The 19,460-nt window shown below is 41.5% G+C and overlaps 1 protein-coding gene across 9 annotated transcripts in view; it reads left to right on the top strand.

The window, feature by feature from the left end:
* The window catches only part of EYA4 (EYA transcriptional coactivator and phosphatase 4), a 563,063-nt gene that overhangs the window by 89,922 nt on the left and 453,681 nt on the right, over positions 1-19,460 (top strand). For all 9 annotated transcript variants that reach the window (XM_073671270.1, XM_073671274.1, XM_073671277.1 and 6 more), the window contains exon 2: positions 11,549-11,643. In XM_073671270.1, the coding sequence (XP_073527371.1) occupies positions 11,611-11,643 (33 nt within the window). In that variant the 5' untranslated portion in view covers positions 11,549-11,610. The remainder of the gene's footprint in view (positions 1-11,548; positions 11,644-19,460) is intronic.

Raw genomic sequence — 19,460 nt, forward strand, 5'->3', positions numbered from 1 at the left:
CCCTTTGCCTGGCCCTCACAGGGTATCAAATACTTAGGAATTCCTATTCATAGAGACCTCTCCCATCTATGTTATCTTAATTTTGGGCCCTTTATTGAACAACTCCATACAGACCACGGTTGGCAAGTTAGAACTGTAAGATTCACTACGTGAACCACTGGTGTTTTGTGGAAAAGCACATGTACACTGTGTTCCAAATTATTATGCAAAAAGTGTTTAGGAGTGATAAGGGAAGAATTTGTTTGTTTGTCAGTTAAACTCATTGATGGTGATGTGTGTCAGGGCTCTTTATATCACTGTAAGCAATTGCAGACACCTGTGCTAATTAGTTTGGCAGGTGTGTCCAATGAAAGGCAAGACTACTTAAGAAGGCTGTCTCACATTATTAAGCAGCCTACATTTTCTGCCAAAATGGGAAAGAAAAAGGATGTGTCGGCTGCTGAGAAGCAACAAATTGTGGAGTGTTTAGGTCAAGGCATGACTACAATCAACATTGTGCGATGATCAGGATGAAGTGTCTTGGCAATCAAGAAGTATGTAGCTGATTCACAGTACACACGTGTGCGTGCTGATAAGGGCAAATTGAGGACTCTTTCCTACAGGCAATTACGTCAAGTTGAAAGAGCAGCGGCAAAAAAGCCTTGTCATAGCAGCAGACAAGTTTTTGAAGCTGCTGGTGCCTCCAACGTCCCCCGAACAACAAGATGTAGGGTCCTTCAGAGGTTTGCAGCTGTGCATACGCCATCCTGTCGACCTCCTCTATCCACTTCACACAAGCAGAAACGGCTCCAGTGGGCCAAACATTACATGAAGACTGATTTCAAAACTGTTTTGTTCACGGATGAGTGCCGTGCAGCGCTCGATGGTCCAGATGGATGGAGTGGAGGATGGCTGGTTGATGGACACCCCACGCAAACACGGCTACAACGCCAACAAGGAGGAGGTGGAGTAATGTTTTGGGCTGGAATCATGGGGAGAGAGATTGTCGGCCCCTTTAGGATCCCTGAAGGCGCTAAAGATGAACTCCATAATGTATGTGGATTTTCTCAAACAGCACTTCCTGCCATGGTTCAAGAAGAAGAACCGTGTATTTCACAGCAAGATCATTTTTTTGCATGATAATGCACCATCTCATGCTGCACATAAAACATCTGCATCTCTGGCTGATATGGGCATAAAAGGGGACAAACTTATGGTGTGACCCCCATGCTCCCCAGACCTCTACCCCATTCAGAACCTTTGGAGCATCATTAAAAGGAGTGTCTATGATGGCGGGAGGCAGTTCACATCTAAGCAACAGCTCTGGGAGGGTATTCTGTCCTCATGCAAAACAATTGAAGCAGAAACCATCCAAAACCTGACAAATTCAATGGACGAGAGAGTTCAGAAGCTCCTTTCGAACAAGGGGTCCTATGTGAAAATGTAACATCACCTAGAATAAAGTTTTGAGTTGAAAACTGTTTGATTTCAGTTTCTAACAACCTGCTAATGCTTATAATTTCAAAAATGACCATTTTTTTGGTCTTTATTAAAATGAAAAGGTTGATCGAAAAGTTTGGGGGATCTAAGAGTGTGGCAACCCAGTAGTCATGATTACTTCGAATTCTGACAATATGAGGGTCATGCTGCAGGTAGTGCAGCAAGAAGGCACTTATGTGTCTTGCGCATCTCGGAGCCCCAAAATTATTTTCCGGGCTAGATGCAGCTAAAAATTATTATTAATTTTAAATCTGGTGAAGCTTTAGTATAGATGGCCTAATAGGATCAGTGCTGCACACTGCTACAAAGCCCAAATTATTTTCCAGTCAAGATACAGATAAACATGATTAGTAATTTTAAATCTGGTGGAGCTTATTATAGATGGCCTAATAGAATCAGTGCTGCACACTGCTACAAAGCCCAAATTATTTTCCAGCCAAGATACAGATAAACATGATTAGTAATTTGAAAGCTTAAAACGGTTGGTAGGGTGATTTTAACCAATCATCAAGCTTTTACTCTCCCCAGGATGACACAGGGGTAGAAAAGTCGTTTCGGATCCATGATTTGTTCATCTTTATGAACGTGAGTCTGTCTACATTATCAGTGGAGAGCCGCGTGCGCTTATCTGTCAGCACACCACCAGCAGCGCTGAACACACGTTCAGACAGAATGCTGGCTGCGGGGCATAACAAGATCTCCAAGGCATAAGTGGCTAGCTCCGGCCATTTATCCAGATTGGAAGCCCAAAAAGAGCAAGGGTCCAGTGACACAGTCATGGCTTCAATGTTTACTTGGAGATACTCCTGTACCATCGTCTCTAGGCGTTGACTATGTGTCAGACTTCTTGTCTCCTGTGGCCTTGCAAAGGATGGGCTAAAAAAGTGGTGAAATGATTCCGCAAAATTGATGTTACCAGCAGATACTGTGGTTCTGTTACGGTTTGAGTGCTGAACACTTGACGGTCCCACGGTTGGCAAGTTGGAACTGTGAGATTCACTACGTGCACCACTGGTATTTTGTGGAAAAGCACATGTAAGATTCTGCAACAGTCTCTGCTGATACTCCTGCATGCGTGCATCCCTTTCTATGGCAGGAATAATTTCTGCAAATTTACTTTTGTACCGGGGATCTAACAGTGTGGCAACCCAGTAGTCAGGATTATTTCTAATTCTCACAATTCGAGGGTCATGTTGCAGGTAGTGCAGCAAGAAGGCACTCATGTGTGTTGTGCATCCAGGAGCACCAAGTCCCTGTTGTGTTGGTGGCGAGGTAACAATCATGCTTCCTTCCTCGGTCCTCTCCCCCCAACCTCGCACAACAGAAATGTGATCAAGGTCTCCCTCATCTGATGAGTCTTCCATCAGTTTGTCCTCCACTTCTTCCAGGGCTCCTGCACCTTCCTCACTAGTTTGGCTGCTACCATGCGCCCTGGTAAAACCATCTCCCCCACCCTCACATGCCTGCCGCCTTGGTGCTGCCGACCATCTGGACCTTGCAGATGTTAGACCTTCCGCATACAACTCTTCCTCCTCTACTCCCTCCACCTCCTCTTGTGCCACCACCTGACTCCGAATTCTGTTTAACATGTGCTCCAGCATGTAAATCACCGGAATAGTCATGCTGATAATGGCATCGTCAGCACTAAACATCTTCGTCGCCATTTCAAAACTGTGCAGAAGGGTGCATAGGTCCCTGATCTGAGACCACTCCTCCAGCGTGATTTGCCCCACCTCTGGATCTCGTTGGCCCAGGCTATACGTCAGAACGTATTGCACCAGGGCTTGTCGGTGCTGCCACAGTCGCTGCAACATGTGCAGAGTTGAATTCCACCGGGTAGGCACATCGCATTTTAGCCGGTGAAGTGGCAGGCCCAACGACTTCTGTAGAGATGTAAGTCACTGAGCTGCGGGATGCGAACGGCGGAAGTGAGCACACAGCGACCGTGCCCTCTCCAGAAGGCCATCTAGTCTGGGATAGTGGGCTAAAAATTGCTGGACAACCAGGTTCAACACGTGAGCCATACAAGGCACGTGTGTGACATTGCCCCGGCGAAGGGCCGCACCCAGGTTTGCAGCATTGTCGCACACGGCCTTCCCTGGTTTCAGGTCCAGTGGAGACAACCATTCATGAAATTGGTTCTCCAGAGCTGACCACAACTCCTCAGCTGTGTGACTCACATTTCCCAGACATTTCAATGTAAAAACCGCCTGATGACGTTGAGCCCTACTGCCAGCATAGTAAGGAGGTGTGCAGGATCCCTTCTGCGCAGTTAGAAAGCTTGTGGCATGACCAGACAGGCTTTGGGTGCAGGTGGAAGACCGAGAGGCGGTTGAGGAGGCAGAAGCAGTGGAGGAACTTTGACATAAAGAGGATTGACGCACAACTCGTGGGGACGGCAACACTTGGGCAGCAGCCCCTTGTCCTGCTGTCACCATAGTTACCCAGTGCCCAGTCAGCGACATGTAACGCCCCTGTCCATGCCTACTCGTCCAAGTGTCTGTGGTGAAATGCACCCTGTCACACACAGAGTTTCTCAAAGAAGCGGTGATGTTGTGTGCGACATGCTGGTGGAGCGCAGGCACACCTTTCTTTGAGAAGTAGTGCCGACTGGGCATCTGGTACTGGGGCACTGCGACGGACATAAGGTCTCAAAAATCCTCTGCGTCCACCAGGCGGAAAGGCAGCATTTCTGTAGCCAAGAGCTTGCAGATGGTGAAATTCAACCTCTTAGCTTTCTCATGGCTAGGAGGAAATGGTCTTTTACTTGTCCACATCTGAGGGACCGAGGGCTGGCTATTGTGCTTAGACGGGGTTGATAAGGGTGTCCCCGGCAAACTGCCGGTCTGTGAGGAAGATGCAGGCGGACATGTTAGGTTGCCTTGATCCAAAGGTGGTGCTATCGATGTCGGACAGCGCTCAACACCAGCTGGTGTTACCACCTCCAAAGAAAATGATGACCTGCCAATCACGCTGGCTGTTGCGGGTAAAGAGGTGGCAGGTCTGCGCCCCAAAACAGGTGTGACTGCTGTCCCCCCAGTCACAGAGGATGAAGAGGCCGCGGATGCACAAGATATGGCAGACGGTGGTTGGCCCGGCTGGCTAGGCCGCATTGTAACACACTGAGCTTCCCACTGCAACTTATGCTTCATGTCCATGTGCCGGTTCATGCATGAAGTACTCAAACTATGTATTTTTTGGCCTCTACTTAGCTTTTGCTGACAAATGTTACACATAACACGAGTTGGGTCATCTTTATCGATCTGAAAAAATGCCCAGGCTATGCAAGGCTTAGCACCCATGCGACCTGAAGAGCCACCACGACTTGTGGTGAGAGGCAGAGTTGTGTTTGAGGATGCAGTTGTTGACGTGCTTCCAGTACTACGTCTCTGTCCAGGAAGGCGCAACCTGACCTCGTCGTCACTAGCATCTTCCTCCACCTCCTCTGCTGACCTCATCTCTTGGCTGACTGTGGGTTGACAGTAAGTGGGATCTCCAACCTCATCATCATCACCCTGTGCGTTATCACACCCGTCGTCCTCAGAGCCAACCTGTTCCTGCCCTGACAAAAAACTAAAGTTGTCGCTCCAATCAGGTATTTGAGTCTTATCATCGTCTTCCTCATTGTCTCCACCAACAGGAGTTACAGTTTGGGAATGAGGGTCTACATTATGGTCAGAACCTTCTGCGTCTGGTCCTGGATCCGACTTATAAAGATTCTGGGCATCAGTGCAGATCATTTCCTCGTCTGCATTCACAGAAGCGCTGGAGTCGACCTCTGATTCCCAGGCTATAGTATGAGTAAACAGCTCTGCAGACTCAACCATCTGTTCTACCTCATACTCAGACGGGCAGCTGGAGATTTGGGAGCTGTGAGGAAGCACCTTTGAGGACTGGAGTATTTGTGATGTTGAAGTTGATGTGGAGGAGAGCCCACTTAAAGGAGCACTTGATATCCGTTGAAGCACCTGCTGTTTTTGTGCCTCATCTGGAATTTGTAGCGATTGGCGTGGCCGTAAGAAAGGGATCTTATCACATTGTCCGCTAAAAGAAGTAGACATTTTAGTTTGGCTGGAAGATGGTCTTTCTTCTGCAGATGTTACTGTTGCTTTAACACCTACCCCACGGACACAACCTTTTTTCCCCTTCCCAACACGCCTATTCCCCTTTCCACCAGCAGCAGGCCTTTTTCCACTCATTTTGGTGGTTAACTAATTCACAACTCTGGAGTTGTTTGCACAAAAAATCAATTGATGGGAACCGAGCAGAGCTGAGTGGCCAAAACTATTGGCTGGGTTAGATGCAGAAAAAAATTATATTCAATTTGCAACCTGATGGAGGTCAGTATAGATGGACTAATAGAACAAGTCCCACACACAGCTAGAAGCCCAAATATTTTTTCAGAGCTAGATGCAGATAAAAATTATTTTTAATTTGCAACCTGATGGATGTCAGTATAGATGGACTAATAGAGAAAGTCCCACACACTGCTAGAAGGCCAAATATTTTTTCAGAGCTAGATGCAGATAAAAATTAAATTCAATTTGCAACCTGATGGAGGTCAGTATAGATGGACAAATAGAACAAGTCCCACACACAGCTAAAAGCCCAAATATTTTTTCAGAGGTACTGTAGATGCAGATAAAAATTATTTTTAATTTGCAACCTGATGGAGGTCAGTATAGATGGACTAATACAACAAGTCCCACACACAGCTAGATGCCCAATATTTTTCCAGAGGTAGATGCAGAAAAAAATATATTCAGTTTGCAACCTGATGGAGGTCAGTATAGATGGAGTAATAGAACAAGTCCCACACACAGCTAAAAGCTCAAATATTTTTTCAGAGGTACTGTAGATGCAGATAAAAATTATTTTTAATTTGCAACCTGATGGAGGTCAGTATAGATGGACTAATAGAGAAAGTCCCACACACTGCTAGAAGGCCAAATATTTTTTCAGAGCTAGATGCAGAAAAAAATTATATTCAGTTTGCAACCTGATGGAGGTCAGTATAGATGGACTAATAGAGAAAGTCCCACACACTGCTAGAAGGCCACATATTTTTTCAGAGGTAGATGCAGAAAAAAATATATTCAGTTTGCAACGTGATGTAGGTCTGTATAGATGAATTAATAGAACAAGTCCCACACACAGCTAGAAGCCCAATATTTTTTCAGAGGTAGATGCAGAAAAAAATATATTCAGTTTGCAACCTGATGGAGGTCAGTATAGATGGACTAATACAACAAGTCCCACACACAGCTAGAAGCCCAATATTTTTTCAGAGGTAGATGCAGAAAAAAATATATTCAGTTTGCAACCTGATGGAGGTCAGTATAGATGGAAAAATACAACAAGTCCCACACACAGCTAGAAGCCCAATATTTTTTCAGAGGTAGATGCAGAAAAAAATATATTCAGTTTGCAACCTGATGGAGGTCTGTATAGATGGATTAATAGAACAAGTCCCACACACAGCTAGAAGCCCAATATTTTTTCAGAGGTAGATGCAGAAAAAAATATATATTCAGTTTGCAATCTGATGGAGGTCAGTATAGATGGACTAATACAACAAGTCCCACACACTGCTAGAAGCCCAATATTTTTTCAGAGCTAGATGCAGAAAAAAATTATATTCAATTTGCAACCTGATGGAGGTCAGTATAGATGGACTAATACAACAAGTCCCACACACAGCTAGAAGCCCAATATTTTTTCAGAGGTAGATGCAGAAAAAAATATATTCAATTTGCAACCTGATGGAGGTCTGTATAGATGGATTAATAGAACAAGTCCCACACACAGCTAGAGCCCAATATTTTTTCAGAGGTAGATGCAGAAAAAAATATATTCAGTTTGCAACCTGATGGAGGTCAGTATAGATGGACTAATACAAGTCCCACACACTGCTAGAAGCCCAATATTTTTTCAGAGCTAGATGCAGAAAAAAATTATATTCAATTTGCAACCTGATGGAGGTCAGTATAGATGGACTAATACGACAAGTCCCACACACAGCTAGAAGCCCAATATTTTTTCAGAGGTAGATGCAGAAAAAAATATATTCAGTTGTCAACCTGATGGAGGTCTGTATAGATGGATTAATAGAACAAGTCCCACACACAGCTAGAAGCCCAATATTTTTTCAGAGGTAGATGCAGAAAAAAATATATTCAGTTTGCAACCTGATGGAGGTCTGTATAGATGGATTAATAGAACAAGTCCCACACACAGCTAGAAGCCCAATATTTTTTCAGAGGTAGATGCAGAAAAAAATATATTCAGTTTGCAACCTGATGGAGGTCAGTATAGATGGACTAATACAACACGTCCCATACACAGCTAGAAGCCCAATATTTTTTCAGAGGTAGATGCAGAAAAAAATATATTCAGTTTTCAACCTGATGGAGGTCTGTATAGATGGATTAATAGAACAAGTCCCACACACAGCTAGAAGCCCAATATTTTTTCAGAGGTAGATGCAGAAAAAAATATATTCAGTTTGCAACCTGATGGAGGTCAGTATAGATGGACTAATACAACAAGTCCCACACACTGCTAGAAGCCCAATATTTTTTCAGAGCTAGATGCAGAAAAAAATTATATTCAATTTGCAACCTGATGGATGTCAGTATAGATGGACTAATACAACAAGTCCCACACACAGCTAGAAGCCCAATATTTTTTCAGAGGTAGATGCAGAAAAAAATATATTCAGTTTGCAACCTGATGGAGGTCTGTATAGATGGATTAATAGAACAAGTCCCACACACAGCTAGAAGCCCAATATTTTTTCAGAGGTAGATGCAGAAAAAAATATATTCAGTTGGCAACCTGATGGAGGTCTGTATAGATGGATTAATAGAACAAGTCCCACACACAGCTAGAAGCCCAATATTTTTTCAGAGGTAGATGCAGAAAAAAATATATTCAGTTTGCAACCTGATGGAGGTCAGTATAGATGGACTAATACAACACGTCCCATACACAGCTAGAAGCCCAATATTTTTTCAGAGGTAGATGCAGAAAAAAATATATTCAGTTTGCAACCTGATGGAGGTCTGTATAGATGGATTAATAGAACAAGTCCCACACACAGCTAGAAGCCCAATATTTTTTCAGAGGTAGATGCAGAAAAAAATATATTCAGTTTGCAACCTGATGGAGGTCAGTATAGATGGACTAATACAACAAGTCCCACACACTGCTAGAAGCCCAATATTTTTTCAGAGCTAGATGCAGAAAAAAATTATATTCAATTTGCAACCTGATGGAGGTCAGTATAGATGGACTAATAGAATGATGCTATGCCCAAAAGATTTTACTTCACTAGGTGCAGTAAAAGAATTGGAATTCTATACACAGGTGGTATATCTTGCAACACAGATAGGCTAATCCACTGACTAACACACTCTGCAATAGGCCAAAAAGGATTAGCTTTGCTAGATTCAGCCAAATGCTGTGAAAAAAACTTGCACAGCACTGGCACAGACCTGCCTGGCAAAAACTGATAGGAACTGATGTAACCTAGTCCTGAAAAGGACTCCAATTACAATTAGTCTTTACTCCCACAATCTATCTATTTAAGAGCACAGACCTGCCTGATAAAAGTCGTAGGAAATGCTGTAACCTAGTCCTTAAAAGGACTGCAATCACAACTATTCCCTACTCCCAAGCTATCTGTAGATTTGTGCGAAAATTGGCTTGAAATTAACAAGGTATAGCGCACACAGCAACAGCGGTGCCGTCTAACACGCAGCTGCAGCAGTGAGAAAATGGTGGCGACGGGGAAAATGGCTTGGTCTTATAGGGCAAGGACATGTGACGTACACTGCCAATGACACATGCCCTTGCTTGTGTGAAAAAAAGCACTTCGCTCCGTGTGTGCGCTGCTGATAGGCTGACAGATTGCACCTCCCCACTGTAAATGCGGGAAAGAGAAAAAAAAAATGGAGATCTTCATTGTTCCTGCAGAGATCCATCCCCTGCCCCTCCCCCCACCCCGCTGTACACTCAAACTGCGTATTAACATTAATTTTCATCATTACTGAGAAAAAATCCAGTTATGATTTTGGTGCACGAACAGTTATCGAACATAACCTCGAACAGCCGAATTTTTCTCAAATTGTTCGTGTTCGCCGAACGGCTCGAATACCGCCCAAAACAGCTCGAATTTGAGTTTGGCGAACAGTTCGAGTAGAACAACGCTCATCTCTAGTTGGGACCATCAGTTGTGTTGTGCAGAAGTCTGGGGGATACAGACTTCTACTGAATAGACTGTTAGACTGTTAGAATCTGTATTATGGCAAGAAAAAAGCAGCTAAGTAAAGAAAAACAAGTGGCTATCATAACTTTAAGAAATGAAGGTCAGTCAGTCCGAAAAATTGGGCAAACTTTGAATGTGTCCCCAAGTGCAGTTGCAAAAACCATCAAGCGCTGAAAAGAAACTGGCTCACATGAGGACCGCCCCAGGAAAGGAAGACCAAGAGTCACCTCTGCTTCTGAGGATAAGTTTATCCGAGTCACCAGCCTCAGAAATCGCAGGGTAAAAGCAGCTCAGATTAGAGACCAGGTCAATGCCACACAGAGTTCTAGCAGCAGACACATCTCTACAACAACTGTTAAGAGGAGACTTTGTGCAGCAGGCCTTCATGGTAAAATATCTGCTAGGAAACCACTGCTAAGGACAGGCAACAAGCAGAAGAGACTTGTTTGGGCTAAAGAACACAAGGAATGGACATTAGACCAGTGGAAATCTGTGCTTTGGTCTGATGAGTCCAAATTTGAGATCTTTGGTTCCAAAGACCGTGTCTTTGTGCGACGCAGAAAAGTGAACGGATGGACTCTACATGCCTGGTTCCCACCTTGAAGCATGGAGGAGGAGGTGTGATGGTGTGGGGGTGCTTTGCTGGTGACACTGTTGGGGATTTATTCAAAATTGAAGGCATACTGAACCAGCATGGCTACCACAGCATCTAGCAGCGGGCATGCTATTCCATCCGGTTTGCGTTTAGTTGGACCATCATTTATTTTTCAACAGGACAATGACCCCAAACACACCTCCAGCCTGTGTAAGGGCTATTTGACCAAGTAGGAGAGTGATGGGGTGCTACGCCAGATGACCTGGCCTCCACAGTCACCAGACCTGAACCCAATCGAGATGGTTTGGGATGAGCTGGACCGCAGAGTGAAGGCAAAAGTGCCAACAAGTGCTAAGCATCTCTGGGAACTCCTTCAAGATTGTTGGAAGACCATTTCCGGTGACTACCTCTTGAAGCTCATCAAGAGAATATCAAGAGTGTGCAAAGCAGTCATCAAAGCAAAAGGTGGCTACTTTGAAGAACCTAGAATATAAGACATATTTTCAGTTGTTTCACACTTTTTTGTTAAGTATATAATTCCACATGTGTTAATTCATAGTTTTGATGCCTTCAGTGTGAATGTACAATTTTCATAGTCATGAAAATACAGAAAAATCTTTAAATGAGAAGGTGTGTCCAAACTTTTGGTCTGTACTGTATATTAGTGGAGAACATATAGGCCCTGATTCATCAAGATTGGTGATTTTGTCACAGGTCTTGAGTAGGGGCATTGTTGGAGTCAGATTCTCCTGATTCATTAAGAGGCACATGACTTAATGAATCAGTAACGTCTGATGAATGGTGGGCACCTCCGTGCACCTCGTCACAAGTCTTACTCCATTCAGGGACTGGAGTAAGTTTTTTGGTGAAAAGGACGCCGCAGCTCATCATGATTAGAAAAGCAATGGTGTTATATCTCCATGGTGCCCTCATCCCGCCAAGGCTCCTTTTAGTAGGAAAGTTGAATTTTCTTTTGCAACCCCAAATTGGGCAAACATTTTGTGACTTTTTAAAAGTATTTACACCAGAATTCTGAGATAAATGCTTTGATGATTTGGGGCCTTAATGTTTAATGACTTCAATGAAAAGGAAGCATGGCTGCTTACTAAATAATACACAAATAACAGTTATTCTTTTTTGGTCACCCTGTAATATTAGACTTCACTGCTGAGCAAAATTTATTTTCTTGTCCTCTCTCATTGCAGGAATTATATTGTGTTTACAAGGTGAGATCACTTAAAAATTTGGACCTTATAGAGAAACCTTAATGGACGACGCTCAAGACTTGAATGAGCAATCAGTAAGTACTCATCTACAAATGCTACATATTTCAGTACTGTTAATTTGTAATTCTTGACATCAGCAGAAAATATTTTTTCCCGGTGCTTATTCTTTAGAATCCATATTGAATATTTTGTATTTTTCTAGGCACTATTTTTATGCATTGGCCTGAAAATGTTTAACAATTTATACCTCTAGGATTTGTTGACTCTTTTCACTAATTCTATAAATCCAGCAATGCAAGACACTATAAGATACTACAGCATGCTCGAAAAGTTCTAGGGATGATTTTTTTATTTAATTACCCAAAGGATTTCAACAGCCTAGTGGGCAAGTGGGTAACAGAGCACTAGTCCTCAGCACTGGATGTAGAGGGACAAGGCATCCAGTAGGGAACCAAATATGTCCATGCCATGTTCTTCTTTTAATTTGCACTGTATTTATAAAATATCTTATGATAAGCATCTGAAGCATATTCTATTTAGAAATGGGATATTAAGAAAAAATTTTCAACTAAATTAATTTGTGGCCATTTTTTTGCATTTGGTACATAAATATTTAATAGGAAGAAAATATTAAATTGTTTGCTGTATCTAAACTCATTAACCATAACCATGTTGGTCCTCACCATGCCTCCTTCATAAAAAGAAGTATGTACTAATATTAAAGATGTTGCCCACTACTTTCACATTGATGTCCTTTCCTTGGGATAGGGCATCAATGTATGATCGGCCGGGGTCCAGCATCCGGCACCCATGCCAATCAGCTGTTATCGGTGCCAGCGGCAGCAGCTGTGGGCCAAAGTCCTTACCTGCGGTGCTTGGCCGTCAAGTTGTAGTGGCCTGCGCTTGTTACTGCACATCCACCTCCTATTCAATTCAATGGGAGGCGGATGTGTAGTACCCTGCGGCGGCCACCACAGATGGATGGCCAAGCACCGCAGGTATGCACTTCCGGATAGGGCATCAATGTGAAAGTAGTGGACAACTCCTTCAAGTAGCAACTAGTGATGATCGAGGATGCTTGTTGCTCGAGATATATGAGCATGCTCGGGCGAGCACATATTATCTTCAGCGTGCTTGGACTTTAAGTTTTCGTCCCTCCGTGAATATGATTTGCGACTGTTTGACAACTTTAATACATGTGAGGAATGCTGGAAAAACAGGCATTCCTCACATGCATTAAAGCTGTCAAACAGTCGCAAATCATGTTCACGGAGTGACGAAAACTTAACACCCGAGCACGCTGAAGATAATAGGTGCTCGCCCTAGCATGCTCGTATATCTCGAGCAATGAGCATGCTTGATCATCACTATTAGCAACATATGAAAGGACTGGTTAGCCAAATATTGATTTAATTTTTCCATCTTCCCATGGTTCCTGACATTAAGTTTTCCAACAGAAGGCATTTTAATACATGGACTCCCAAATTCCAAATTCTAAGAGCCCTAAGATCCATTCTGCTAGTGGAACCTGCAAAGTGAAAAACAACTGTCTACATGTTACAACCTCATGTGAAGGTCATACTTGGTATTTTGCTATCACATGAATTTTTAGGTTTTGCAAAAGTTTCCAAAAATTATAAGAACAAAGTATAACGTGTAAGAACTGCTGCAGTTGTGAAATGAATTTGAATTTCTTTTAATGAGACAAAACGCTATAAAATATGTTATATAAGGTTCTCAGATGTGGTTTCTGGGAACTGTACTGGGAACATCAATTTGGTGGTTGATTACAACAGTTATCACAACCAATATGCAATTTTACTGCTGCTAGACTGCGCAAAATGTGATTCCAGTTGTACCAGTTGCATAATAAATGTATTTTATTGTGAAAGTGATTAGGTATACTCACCTCCTATTTTTATTGGTTGAGTTGCAGCCTTTTTTTACGCTGTTTGTTTTCTTGGGATTAACTTGGAGCAATTTCTGTAGATTGTATGTTCTGTATATCAATGGTATTTCTATTGCCCAAACATAGTCCCTTTGAGTTTTGTACTATTGTAATACAAGATTAAGATTTGATAAATCCCCACCTTGAGTCGGTGATGGCTTGACAGGTTGTTGTAGTTTCCTGGTGTAATTTCATCCTGTGAATCTCTTGTACTTAGAGCTGTGTTTTTTGTTTATTGTGGCGTTAAGAAAGCATTAAACAATGGACTAAACAGATGGCACTAAAATATTTGGTTTAGTTTATAAAAACGAATACATCGTCCAAAGAGGGATTATCTTCTCCTTCATTAAATAATGCAAAAGCTTTTAACCCACTTTACTGGTGGTACTGCAATTACAATGTAACCCCTACTACAAGAACGATCCCACTGAATGTCGCTTGAAAGTTGTTAATATGATATTTGTGATTTATTCTTAATTTTATTTGTAGTCAGAAGAAAATTTATGATGAAGTGACTTTTTTAAAATTTTACTTTGATTTTAGTCAGTTAAAACTTTCATCCTTAAGTATAGGGGGTTGCAGGCTCTCAATGAGGAAATCCAAGTGGTTTATGTGACTTAAAGGTCACCAAAGCATCATGCCAGAATTATGTCATAAAAACTTTGAAAAGTCGGAAAATTTAGGCTCATTTTGGAGTTGTGCCAAAATGTTTCAACTTTTGGCGTCTTTACTCAAGTTTCTTCCGGCTCCACCAAAATGGTGTGCGGCAGGGGCATGGATTTATATAGTGTGACCTTAAAGAATGGTAAAAAATAAAAAATAAATATATACTTACCTTTGATGCCCCCACAGTCTTTATTCGCTCCGTCCTGGCTTGCCGGCAGCTCGTGGTACACTGAAGGACCTGCCGTCACATGACTAAATGATGTCAGCGCAGGTCCTTCAGTCCACCACGATCTGCTGGCAAGCGAAGACAAGGAGTCCGGGGGCCATCAGAAGGTAAGTATAATATTTATTTTTTATTTTGTTCTTTTTTTTACAGGTTCTATGGTACCAGGGTCCGGGGGAGAGTCTCCTCTCATCCAGACCCGGGTACCATCCACACATTGAAAAGCTTGGATTCTGCATGTACAGATCCAGTAATGCGGAATCCAAGCGTTCCAATGCAAGTCAATGGCGGCGAAAATGCAGTGCTTCCGCAAAATAGTTGGTAGTGCTGCGTTTTTTCCGCAATGATAATCGGCAGCGGAAATTTCCACAGCATGTGCACAGCACATGCGGATTATCATTGGGGAACATGGCAGACCTTCTACCATGCATTTTTTAAGCATTTCTGCAGCGTTTTTGCCGCTGCGGAAACGCTTAAAAAACGCATCGTGGGCACACAGCCTAAATCTGGCTGTGGTGTGCTACAGCAATCCTGAAAAATATGGATGAACAATGGGAATGGTAGTCTCATTCTGTGAATAATAATACAAAGATTCAAGAGACAGGGAGGTGTAGGACCTTGAGGGTCAGCGTGACTGTGAATTGATTGATCTGTGAGATACAGCACCTTAATGACAACATTATTTTCTTTGTTGACACACTGCAAACAAGGAGGGTAGTTTAATACCCCTCTGTCCTAATTTTGTGTTTGTATTATAGAGCTCAAATGGGTTTAACAAGTTATCAGGATACCTTAGAGTGTTATATATGTGTTTTCCAGGCAACTCGAGGCTTTGCAATATTGAGATTCAAATTGATTTTTTGGGTAAAATTGAGTGAAGGTGGCAAATTTGAGTTTCAAGAGATCCCTTTATCTCCAGTGGCCAATAATTGATTATACTGGGATGATCATATGGCGTCTAAAAGAGACAGAAATTGTGTTGTTTGAATTGGAAATGTAGAGCATTTTGTAGTATGAAAATGTCATGCAGTGAATTATTAATTCTTTTGCTGGTTTAATATGTTAACAATGATTAATACCCATGTCTTTGTTAGTGTATAGCTTAGGTATATTGCATGTCATTTCTAGAAGGTTGCATATCGGAAGGAATAGCTGGGAAGCAGACCTCCATGTCTAGACTGCGACAGATTTGGCTTGCAGCCCAGAAAATCTAGACTTTAGTTATGAGAGCAAATGTGTAATTAGAAAAAAACTATTTATCAACATAGGTTTACTCATACATTGTCAGCTGTGTCTATATTTCCATATCCAATTTGATTATGCCTTATATTTAATTAGCCCCTAAGGTTTTCCTTTTATTGTTTAATTATTTATTTCCCAAGGTCTGTTTCCTTCCTTTCCTGCCGTCTCCCAAGTTCCTCAGATATACTTGCTGGAACAGGAATTTGTCCCCCATTCAGCTTTCCACTTTCAGTATATGCCAGATGTTGGAAGCAAATTTTACAATACAGCGCAGAATAAGCCACACATCTGAATGGAGTGGATAAGTGGCGGTTTCATATTCATTTAATGCAATAATAAGTCACTGTTATAAAATGTTTTGGTTCATTTGGGAAAAGGGTTAAGTGTAGGATCCAAATGATGCTTAACACTTGTGCACCCTGCCACAAATTATTGGAACATAATTAGTACCTTTTTATGTATCCCAGATGGATTGTCGAGAAGGTTTTAAGTAACTGACTGTGATGAACATTGGACGCTCCATATAACCGGTCACTGTTTTCAATTCTTGTTTAATGTGGCAGTATAGCACTTTATGATGCACACGTGTATCTCGAAGCTTCCTGTGGCTCTGCTTTGGTGCTGCAAAGGAACAAAACAAAAATGTAATTATTTTGACTTACTGGAATAATCACTTCAAAATGGAACACAAACTTTGAAGCTTCTTTGCTGAATATTAAATAGCAATTTGTTTAGAATCTGGTAGATTTTATGTATTTATTTTTTACTAAAACTAAGTATTCCAAATAAGTTATTGTTAGTTTCTTTCTCTTGGAAGCAATATATATGATCATGGTGTGTCTCAGCAGCCAATCAGCCCAGAGTTGGTGCATTTTTACTCCAAACATAAAGAGTGTTATTGATTCACAAAAAAATAATAAGAATTCAATTTGAAATTAACTGAATGATTACACAATTGCCTAGCTATTCCATGCATGTGCATAAAGTAAAAAAAACAAGCACATATGTTCTTTATAGTTAAAGAACTTATGTAACAGTATGCCTATACTGCGTCATACAAGTGTTAGGCTAACCAGGTTAGGTGGACCCACTAAGCTCAGGTTCGGGTGGGTACACTGTCCCTGGGCATTGGTGCAGCTGGCAGTATGGCATATGAGGAGAGAGGAGGAGGCACACTCAGGAATCTGCAGGGCAGCAAAGTCCGCAAGGCAGCAGAGGTAGCAGAAAACAGGAGAGGACCAGGAAAGAAAACAAACTAAGGTCTTGAAAAACAATCCAAATACACAGAAGTGTGTCCTAATGATTATTAAGTAGGTCTAGGGAGTTGATGTCACACACTGAGCAACCTGCAAGCCCACAGGGAACACAACACAGTTTGACAGACCAGGGTGAAGGGAGCAAAGCCTGAGCCCGGGACAAGTGTACAACAGCATTGATAGCCTTCCATTGGTGGTATATGTTCTGAAATCCTACTGATGTATACCTCTAAATAAAAGCAAAGACAAATTTTAAATGAGGATCTGACATATATATAATTTACAGGAGCTTTTTAACCTACAGATGTAGGTTCTGATTCATCAACGCAGAAAACTGACGTAAATAGATACAACATTTTTACACAATGCGAGGTTCTGCAAACTTTTAGCAACTCTTGATGTTTTCACACCATCTTTATCCAGCTCCAAAAGAGTGAGCATAACTGGGGTGGGAAGGGGGGTGTGATGAGATGTGGTAAGATTTGTGGCGGGGCGCACATAGAGGCACATGCCACTTTGCGCCTCACCTCATTCATTAAGAGGCACCTCGCACTATACTCCGCCCGCTCATCAAGACCTATGAGAAAAGCGTCTGTCTTGATGAATCGGAGTCAGATTTTGCCAGAAAGTGAGTGATGGGTATAGTAGTGTTGCATCACAGTTTTTAGTTGCCATTAACTTTTGGTCTAAAATATTACACCCTAATATAGCCGACAGAGACTAGTTTCAAGTCAGTAACCGAAAGCAAGAAAATTCTTTGGAACAAACCAATGACATTGCAAAAGAAAATCTGGACAGAATTACTGCACATAAAGAATTAGGAGCTCAGTCAAATGTTCAATTTTGGCCGGAGGTATACTCCACCCGTAACAGTACACGTCTAACGAAGTGATTGCAACCTCAATGTTCTTCTGACGGTAAACTTATTACAACTGATCCATCAAAGCACAGGACAGGAAGGGTAAAGTGAACATTGTATGTTATAATACTTATAAAGTATCATTTGTTTCAATGTATATCATTTGTAATGAAAATAAAAGCATTTAAGCAGAAAGTGAACAGAATGAGGTCCATACATTTCAGTTACATCTTGGCATATGGCTTTCCCACAAATTATGGATTGCACGACATGGGACCAGTCTGCCCAATGTGGTATGAATAGTGCAAAAATAAATTTTTTGCTTGAAAAGAATTCCCAACCAGACTACATTACTTTATGCAAATAATTCTCACATGCCACCTTTCAGGAACTGATCACAAGCTACAGTATAAATGGGAATATTTCCATTACTCTCCATCCTGATCACATGCACTCATGAACAAAGTGGGAGGACTATATTAACAGGAGCAGGGTTAATAGCAATATAAAAAATAACATGTACACACATATTAGACTGGCATCCCTTCATTGTATTCAGTGTATCCCCAACAGTCTTCTGGTTTCCTCTTCTGGTGGAGATATCAGGCAACACACCACATCGAATCTGTGACCGCAGACTGCCGCACTTGACACCACCTGCCAAAACAGGAAGCCAGGAGAATAGCAGTTGGCATAGTATGGAATACAGAGGATTGGCACCAGTCTGGTAGGAGAGTATGGGTTATTTTTTATTTTAACAACTTCCTGGGCCCGTTAAGATATTAATCAAATGTGGTGTACAAACCTTTAGCTTTTCTTTTTAACCCTGTTTCATAATAGGCAAACATTTTTTAATTAATAATTATTTTTTTACCACCAACATTTATGTCGACTTTATGAGGACTTTTTATTTATGGGACAAAATGCATTTTTAATGGCAAAAATTATTGTAAAATATAAATGTATTGAAAACCTGTGTTTGCCTGTATAAGGTTTATTTGTAGAGTGCAATCTGTAGCTTTTATTGGTACCTTTTTGTTGCACATATAACTTTTATTATATTTTTGGGGGAGAAACAATCCTGGTATTTTTATAGCATTCACATGCGATATGGAATAAAGAATCCACTTCTATCTGCTGCTCCAGGAATAAGTGAATATTACTACTGGTTACACAGGCTTCAGAGGAAGCTGGGAAGGCAAAACTTGGCTCAGGCTGCTTATAATGTTTGTTACATGAATTTTATTGACTGAAAAACTTTTTTAACTTTGCATTTGTCAATAAAAATAAATAACCAGGAAATAACTTTACTAGTACAAGACATTATTGTACTAGTACAAGACATTATTGCCATATGTCCTTATGTTTTATCTCCTGTACCTAAAAGTGAGAAAAATTACATAGTTACATAGTTACATAGTTTATAATGCAGAAAAAAGACAAGCGTCCATCCAGTTCAGCCTATTTCTTGTGCACTGCAGCTATTCCACAGCGTTGATCCAGGGGAAGGCAAAAAAAAACCCATGCGGTATAGGCCAATTTACATCATTGAGGAAAAATTCACTTCCCGACTCCTATCTGGCAGTCAGATTAAATCCCTGGATTAATTAACTATCACTAAGCATAAGATGTAATTTTATTGTTCTCAAGAAAGGCACCCAGGCCTCTCTTGAACTCATTAAGTGAGTTGGACATCA

Source organism: Phyllobates terribilis, unplaced genomic scaffold, assembly GCF_046119375.1.
Source record: "Phyllobates terribilis strain yellow unplaced genomic scaffold, ASM4611937v1 Scaffold_3__8_contigs__length_932513732, whole genome shotgun sequence".
Classification (NCBI taxonomy): domain Eukaryota; kingdom Metazoa; phylum Chordata; class Amphibia; order Anura; family Dendrobatidae; genus Phyllobates; species Phyllobates terribilis.